The sequence below is a fragment of the Caretta caretta genome, chromosome 6 (assembly GCF_965140235.1).
Source record: "Caretta caretta isolate rCarCar2 chromosome 6, rCarCar1.hap1, whole genome shotgun sequence".
In the NCBI taxonomy this organism is placed as follows: Eukaryota; Metazoa; Chordata; order Testudines; family Cheloniidae; genus Caretta; species Caretta caretta.
In genome coordinates, this window is record NC_134211.1 from 70,798,883 (window position 1) to 70,807,179 (window position 8,297).

Genomic DNA, 8,297 nt, shown 5'->3' on the forward strand with positions numbered 1-8,297 from the left:
CTTTTATTTTTCTGACTCTTCACTCAGTGGCATGTTCCAAGAGGAATTGCCTGTCCACCATCCCAGGTTTTGGGGCTGGGTGTTTCCACTCAGTGCACACACCTGTCTGAGAAGAGTGGCTCTCCCATCTGACTGCAGGCTCAGGTGCTTATGGTTGCAAACCGTCTCACCCTGGAAGCAGCAGGGAGTAGAGCTAACTGGATATGCAGTATAGAGCTGACTTGAGTTCCACAGACACTGCAGAGTCTTTAGGTTGGTCGGGGGATGGACAAATCTGAATTCAGCCTAGTGAACTTCAGTGTCCCTTTTTAAGGGCAGACGAGGAGCCCATTCAGACCTCGAGCCCTGTATTTTTCGCAAATGTGAAATAACATGAAATAAACAAAAACCCCCATAAAATGAAAACCTTACCACACAGCGGTGGCTCCTGTCCCACAGGGCCAGGCCCATCTCCCCACTCCAGGCATTGCAACATGGTGCATGAAGTTGCTATGCTGCTCTGGTTTGGCCTAGCCACCCCTCCATCATGATGGGAGTGGCCAGATCAAATATTAGTGAGTGGCATTGTGACCTGGGCCAAACCTGAGCAACACTGCAACTTCATGCACCAGGTTGCAACACCCAGGACAGGAAGGTGGGCACAGCCGCATGGGACAGGAACTCTTGCTGCATAGAGTGCACAAAGTGGGTTATGCAACTCCCCCCACCTCCAGGGCATGACCTGACCTCCCCCCAGGTCCTTCTGATCACCTCAGGGCCTCCAGAGCCTCCCCCTGGGGGCAGGACCTGACACCCCCACCCTTGGGCCTTCAAACCTAGGGTCAGGACCCAACCTCTCCCCAGGGTCTCCCACCCCTGGGCCTGCAAAGCTTCCCTGCAGGGGCAGGATCCAATCTCTCCCCAGGGTCTCTGACTCCCTGGGGTAGGAACTGACCCACCCACCTCCAGGGCCTCCCACGACACAATGAAATAAAATGAAATTCCCCCAAAATAAAGCAAAATGATGATAAACTAAAAAGCATTCCCCTGGGCTCTGTTCATACCTAAGGGGTTGTTAATGCAATTGGAACTTGGTGATGGATTTGTGCAGTTTGCGTGTGAGAGCCCTGGCTTGTGTCTGGGTTTGTCTTGGCTCATTTCCGTAGTAAAAGATTGTTAGCTTCTGCCTGCTGTGAGTCATTAGTGTGGCTGAGCAGAGAGGGAGAGCAGGCCAAAGCAGCTAATGGTATTCCTGCTGGATGGAGGTTGGAGAGTCATTGCTATTGAACAGAGTCCCTCTGATCTGGTGGGGCTGCCAGTCATCTGTTAGCATGGGTGAGGATTTATGACCTACAACTGAAAGGAACATCATCAGCTGGAAAGTTACACTTCTGCCTGACAGTAGTAACTACCATTGCTGTTACACGTAACATCTACCGTTCCTGTGATAGTAACCTCCCAATCCTCCTGTTCCCCGGGCTCAGAACTGTGGGGTCCTCTTTGATTCCTATCTTTCCTTCTCCCCTCTTACCCAGGATTTCCCCAAATCCTGTTGCCACTTTCCATACGTTTCCAAAATTCATCCCTGCTGCCAAAATATGAATCCCTGCTCTTGTAACTTCTTGTCTTGGCTGCATTCCTCTGTGCCATCAACTCTCCTCTCCAGTCTATCCAAAATGCACTGCTAAGAGACTTTCCCTTTCCACTATTCTGACCACCTCTGCCTCCTATGTTAGTATCCTCTCTGGTTTCCCTTCTATATTAAGTTCAAGATTCTTACTTTTAAGCTGTCCTTCGGCTCAGCCCTCATCCCATCCCTTTGGTCTGCACTCATTTCTCTTCTGCTGCTCCCTTTGGATACCTCATGCTTTTTTTCATGCCATCCCACATGCCTAGATTAGCCTCCCACTTCATGTAAATTGAGCTCCCTCCCTACTCTACTTCTGCAAACTGCTACAGAACCACAATGTTCTGACTACAGTGCACTAACTATTGTACCTGCGTTTTTCCTGTAGACTATAACTAGGGTCTTACCAAATTTACAATCCATTTTGGTCAATTTCACAGTCATAGGATTTTAAAAATTATAAATTTCATGATTTCAGCTATTTCCATCTGAAATGTCATGGTGGTATAATTGTTGGGGTCCTGACCCAAAAAGGAGTTGGGGGGGGGGGTGTCACAAGGTTATTGTAGGGGGAATTGCAGTGCTGCAGTTCAGAGCTGGGCAGCTAGAGAGCGGTGGCTGCGGGCTGGGAGCCCAGCTGTGAAGGCAGAGCCACCGCCAGCAGCAGTGCAGAGTAAGGATGGCCTGGTATGGTATTGCCATCCTTACTTCTGCGCTGCTGCCTGCAGAGCTGGGCCCTCAGTCAGAAGCCGCCACTCTCCAGCCGCCCAGCTCTGAAGGTAGCAATACAGAAGTAAGGGTGGCATGTATGGTATTGCCACCCTTACTTCTGCACTACTGCTGGCAGGGCACTGCCTTCAGAGCTGGGCGCCCGGCCAACAGCCACCCGGTCTCCAGCCACCCTGCTCTGAAGGCAGCACAGAAGTAAGGGTGGCAATACCGCAACCCCACTAAAATAACCTTGTGACCCCCCCCTCCAACTCCTCCCTTTTGGGTCAGGATCCCCAGTTTGAGAAACACTGGTCTCCCCCATGAAATCTGTATAGTATAGGATAAAAGCACACACAGACCAAATTTCATGGGGGCAGACCAGATTTCACGGTCCATGACGTGTTTTTCATGGCTGTGAATTTTGTAGGGTCCTAATTAAAACCTCCTAGGGGCAGCGAGCTTTTGTCTGACACACTGCAGCTGTTGTACAGTATTGAGTACACCAGCACCATGCAAATTATTCACAACACTGTCTTATCAGTACCAGTAAGGTCTTCTCTGGGAGCTTCTTACTAGCACTGCCCCCTCAGTGTTCGCCAGGGATCCAGCAATGTTGTCCTACAATGGTTGAAAGCAGCTTTCTCTCTGGAACTGTCCTTGGCATTTTCAAAGCTACTTTAAGATTGCAGTAAGACTTAATATTGCTTTCTTTCTCTGATGTGAAGCTGGTGGGATAGGAGCCATCTGCACCTTCTTTGACATGGTTCACCCAAATGCTAAATGCACCAGATGCCTCTGGTTAGCAACCCCTAGAGAAAAAATGACACCATTTTCTAACCCAGCACTAGTAATTGCTAAGAATTGCTGCCACAGTACTAGTGCAGAATCACTTTAGTAAAGCCAGCAACTGACCCAAAGTGCTCTTAGCCTTGACATTAGTGGTGGCGGTGCCCGGTGTCTTAGGTGATCAGCATCTGCTTGTGGTAACATGTCCCAGTGGCTGCAGTTCTAGCCTTTCCCACTAGGAGTAGCAGAAGGGATTGGAACCCAGCAATAACCTCACTGCCCGCAACACCCGTGTCATAAAAAGATGCGGGACCAAGGAATGTTTACCTTACAGATCTTGGCACCTTTGTTGTGGCTTGGTACAAGTGAAATGAGGCAAGGACAGACTTGTAATGACTGATACATTTATTCTTACCTATATTAGTTTACAGCTGATTATTCAGAGCATGCTCTAAGAAGCAATATCTACAGAAGCTATTCCACTTGCTAATAGGCTGGAGAATTTGCTGTTGCTATATTGTGAGCCTTTTCAGCTGCTTACCTTTTTCCAGTTAGACGGTAGATGGGAATGCCCATCACACAGAGCTAGGGGGAAAGAAACCCACTGGAAAAGGAACATCCTGAATCATCACATCCATTTTCTCTGCTCCACCTGGCTTTGAGATATTGGAGCTGCCATCTCATCCAAACTGTCCAGTTACTCAGGAATCCTGTTTCTATGCCCCCCTTTTTCCCCCTTGCCTTTTATAGTCACAGCGGGGTTCCAAAAATAACAGTTCTCTGTTACCAAACATGTCCTTTTTTTTCATCAGGATGAGGTACAGTGTCAGCAGTGGAGAGGAATTCCCCGTCCAGTGTAGAGAATGGAAATGCATCAAACTAGATTCCGGCATGTGGCTCTCTCACAAACTGGTGTACTGACAACTCAATGGGAAGGGAGCCTGGACAAGAACAGCTTATGGTGGGCAAGACAGGACGATGAGACAGGCAGTCCAGGGTAGGGACACTCCAGTGTCTCCTCTTCTCCTGTGAGGGCTAAGGAAACTACTAATGCTGATAATTAATTTAATAACTTAAATGATAAACACTTTCAAGCTGCGTAATCTCTTGGATTCTGTTTCCTGAGAGTCTGCAGAACATCCTCAAGGAGTGATAGCCCCAAGTCCACTTTGAAGGAAAGGAAGGGATCAGAGCCTATTTCAGAGGTCCCACAGTCTGTAGCCTGGACCGTGTTGGAGTTAGTCATGTGTGTTTGTGTTGTCTTATGGTACTGAGGAGTGACACTGGAAAAGGAGATGGCTGTAGAGTGAGACTCCGTGTGGTCAATTATGTTGGGGCAGCTGGAACTGTCCAGATACAGCCGGGGTGGCTTAGGAGGTGCCTGTGCCTGGGCTAGATTTTGCTCACTCTTACATACCAGGTACTCTGCTTTATCCTTCAGGTCTCTTAATGGTTCCCTCTTGTACTGTCCATTGTTCTCAAGTGTCTGGCTGGTCTGATTCAAAATAATGACTTGATTACCCAGCTTTTTATGCCTCCTGAACGAAAGACGCTTGAAGAACGTTGTGGATTTAATGGATCCTCTCCGCCAAGTATCCATGCTAGGCAGCAAAAGGAAGGGAGTTGTTCACTGCACTGTGTAGGAGGCCACTGGACTCCAGTCTCGAATTCAATGAAGAGCCACAACTCCTATAAGGGAGAAAACAGGCTGGTATCATAGGAAGTGAAAACTCTTTCCTACCACCTCCCTGAGTTAATGGAGCTAGCAGATCTTTCGCCCATTTTGTACAGAAGGGAATCTTCCTCTTCAGTATAGAAAGGGTTGAGGTATCTGCCTGTTTATGCTGCAGAAAGGAACTAGTGAACAGCAGCAATGGCATGTAGACACAATGAGAACAGATTAACCCAGCATCAAGAACAGAAGAGCATGTCGGTACCATGGTAACCAGGCACCTTCATGGTGAAGGGCACAGCACAAAAGCCTCACTGAGTAGGTAGAAGGGGAGCCATTATCTATGTCAAACTGAGGCACACAAAAGAAATACAGTCCTAGAGGAATTTCAAATGAGGCAACTAGTAGAGACTGCATAGGAAATGAGCAAGATTAGGAAAAGTAATTTTGGAATAAAGACTTACTCTGTGGTGGAGCAGCAGCTCAGTTCTGCAGGCAGAGGGGAGACAGCAGAATTCAGTGATGAGAACCACGACCACCACCGTAGACAACGTACTTGTGTGTCACAATCAGCAGCTCAAGGCAAGATTCTGCTGGTTTGGAAACAGCCGGTAAATCCTACAGTGCTCTTTCTCTTCTGCTCTCTTCCACCTCTTCTCATCTGTCTCTTGTCACTGCTTCCCAGGCTCTGATTCCTTGTGTGTATGTGTTTGTTTTGAGCCAAGCCCTTGCTGAGTCAGCCACGTCAGAAACTGGGTTTTGCACTGTTGGTAATTGCCAAGATTTCAGGAAGTAGGTGTGTGGAGAGTAGTGAAGCATCAGCCCACGCTCTGCCTGAGGAGAAGGCAAGATTCCTGAGGGGCACTTAAACTGATTTCAGGAGATTCATCAACAGGACCTTTTGTTTTGTGACACAGCTTGGGAAAACTTGGATTCTCCTTGGAGAGCTCTAGCTACAGTGATTTCTGACTGGCTCACTGTACTGGTGAGATCCACAGATGGAAGGAGGGGGTGGTTCTTTTCTCCTTTAGATTTTTAAAGCTTGAAGTATCAGGTGGTGATGCATACATTCTGCTGTTGGTGACTCACGTGCAAGAGCCTCATGCTGGCTAATTAACCAACCCAGGCAGATGGCAGTGGGAATCTGCTCATTGGGTAGGAGCTCCAGGTTAGCAATGAAGGGACCTAGTTCATCTGTTGAAGACTGAGATTTGATTTGGCACGAGTGCTGACTTCCTCTGATATTACCTGTATCCATGCTGGTGTCTCATGGTATCAAAAGCTTGTTAATATAGATGCTAAAATATCAGTTACAGCATAAGATTCTTCCACCTTCCCACTTAGAGAGTTCAGTTAATCATGTGCTTCTGTATCCCTCTCAATCTATTCCATCTCTCCACTAGAGGAAGCTCTTTCCTGGGGTATGATGGAGAATTCATGCCTGCCCCACTTTCCTGCAAGAGCCCCCTTTTGCTCTAAGGGATGGTTTTTCTTGCTCTTTCGTATTCACAAAGTTCTGTTTCAATCAGTGTGGAATATGACTATTTCCCAGAAATGTGGAATGCTTTTATTGATTTTCAGCATTATTTTGTTAAGGTGGCTTTTTTTTAACTGTAGGTGTCAAGGGAACAAGACAAATGTCTAAAAGTAATGCTATATTTCAGGGAAATCTTGAAGTTATGGGACCATGTACTGCCACTTTTCAAATACCATTGACACAAAAAGCAGCTGGGCTCTGACAAGGTAGCTGTTTTCTGCTACTTGCCTCATTGAGGAGCCAATGTAGTTATGCTGCCTTGCCAGTGCTAACACTATTATTAATACTAATTTGTATTACCATAGTGCCTACGAGCTGACCACGTTGTGCTAGGGTACTACACAAACACGGAACAGAAAGACAGTCCCTGCCACAGAGAGATTACAATCTAAGTATAAAACAAGAGACAACAGGTGGATACAGACAGACAGTACAAGGAAACAACGAGACGATATGGGTCAGCATAGAAAGCTGTGGTCTCAGTTTGACCTAACCATTGATTTGGTCGGTAAAGCAGATGGTTCCCAAACTGGCGGGAGCAGATCTGAGTCAGAAGGTGCTATTTTTGTACAATCACTTGAGTACACTTTAGAGAGGTTTAATTTTCAGCAAGTGTGGTTTTGTACCTGGCAATATATGCATTTGACTCTTTACTGTTGTAGTGTTTTAATTACACAGTACAACTGACATCAGATATAACAGTACCGTAGAATTTGAGTGAGTTTATTGCTTATGTAGTTTGTTTGTATTGTTACACTATTTGAAACAGCAGTAGTTTTTCATTCTTGAGGGAAGGCTGTTTTAGAAAGATAGCTAGGGAGGGTCATCTTTAGTTATTGCAGATCACTCTTGTGATGTTGATTTGAAAAGGAACATTAAATCAACTTTAATGGTAAAAACTTGCATGAAGAACAGAAAACAACAAACACCAGAAAACACCAGTAATTTAGGTCAGTTATGGCTGAATTATTTTTCTCTAGCCTCATTAAAACACTGGAGATTCTAAAACTGAATGCTCAGAAAAACGTTTAATTGCTTATTTTGTGCATTTGACAATACTTTGTGATGGTCACTTTTCCCTGTTGTTCGTATGGCTCGTACAGAGAGAGAGGAACACACAAAAAGGGACTGTAAAATCACAGAAACTAAACACAAGGGGACTGAGGGGTCAGTGTAAACACTGACTAGATTAAGTTGACAGTGCCTCTTTAATAACCTAGAATAATCTGCCAGTCTGAGAACGTTATATTTACTCAAGCAAAGCACATTGCTTAATTCTACTGTTTGCTTATGGAAATGAGTTTTAGTGGAAATGGAAGTTCCTGAGTTTGTGTATTTGAGAATTCCCTCCTTAGCTGTAGCAGGATTAGGGGGAGTGCAAGCTTCCACGGGCCACCCCGCCAACCCTTCACATAGCTTTTTGGGACCAGCTGGAGGAGCTAGAGGGTAAGTCAGTCTTCTGACCCCCATTCTGTCTCTGTCCCCTCTGCTGAGATGGCCGATGAGGGTGTTCATTCTGATAGCCAACAGACAAGTGTCTACTTTATGTAGGCCAAACAGCTATCACATAGTAACAAATGTCATTGCTAACCTGACCAGCTGGGTATCTCTAACCTGCTGACCTGCCAGGTGCAGCACCCATCTTTACTGCCACTGTGGTGTGTTTGTACAGTTCATAGCAAGTGGAGATTTCTGGGAGTTTGGAAACTGTGGTGTAGGCTGTTCTTTACAAATTCAGTTCTGTCATTTGTTCCCTAGGATTCCGTGGTCTCGGAGCGGGATTATGAAAGCTTGGTTATGATGCGAATGCGCCAAGCAGCTGAGCGACAGCAGCTGATTGAGCAGCTCAAACGGGAAGACGAGGAAGAGTCACATACATAGCATGGTGGAATACATATTCTCTCCCCTATCCTTCAGCTAAAAACTTGTTTTCTTAAATTAAGTCAATAAACTTCTTTCTTTTCTTTTTTTTTTTTACAACCTTG

General features: G+C 46.1%; 2 protein-coding genes across 3 annotated transcripts in view; one reads left to right on the forward strand and one right to left on the reverse strand.

Annotated features, from left to right (window-relative positions):
• Positions 1 to 8,286, forward strand: part of DNAJC17 (DnaJ heat shock protein family (Hsp40) member C17) — a 29,999-nt gene extending 21,713 nt beyond the window's left edge. For both annotated transcript variants that reach the window (XM_048852682.2, XM_048852683.2), the window contains one exon: positions 8,071 to 8,286. In XM_048852682.2, coding sequence (XP_048708639.1) covers positions 8,071 to 8,193 — 123 coding nt within the window. In that variant the 3' untranslated portion in view covers positions 8,194 to 8,286. The remainder of the gene's footprint in view (positions 1 to 8,070) is intronic.
• On the reverse strand, positions 3,491 to 6,298 carry C6H15orf62 (chromosome 6 C15orf62 homolog). Its single transcript, XM_048852684.2, has 2 exons — positions 5,240 to 6,298; positions 3,491 to 4,792 (listed from the first exon to the last, which is right to left on the reverse strand). Exon 2 carries the CDS (start codon positions 4,701 to 4,703, stop codon positions 4,194 to 4,196), a length of 510 nt encoding a protein of 169 aa, XP_048708641.1. The 5' UTR covers positions 4,704 to 4,792; positions 5,240 to 6,298; the 3' UTR covers positions 3,491 to 4,193.
• Positions 8,287 to 8,297: the final 11 nt, after the last annotated feature.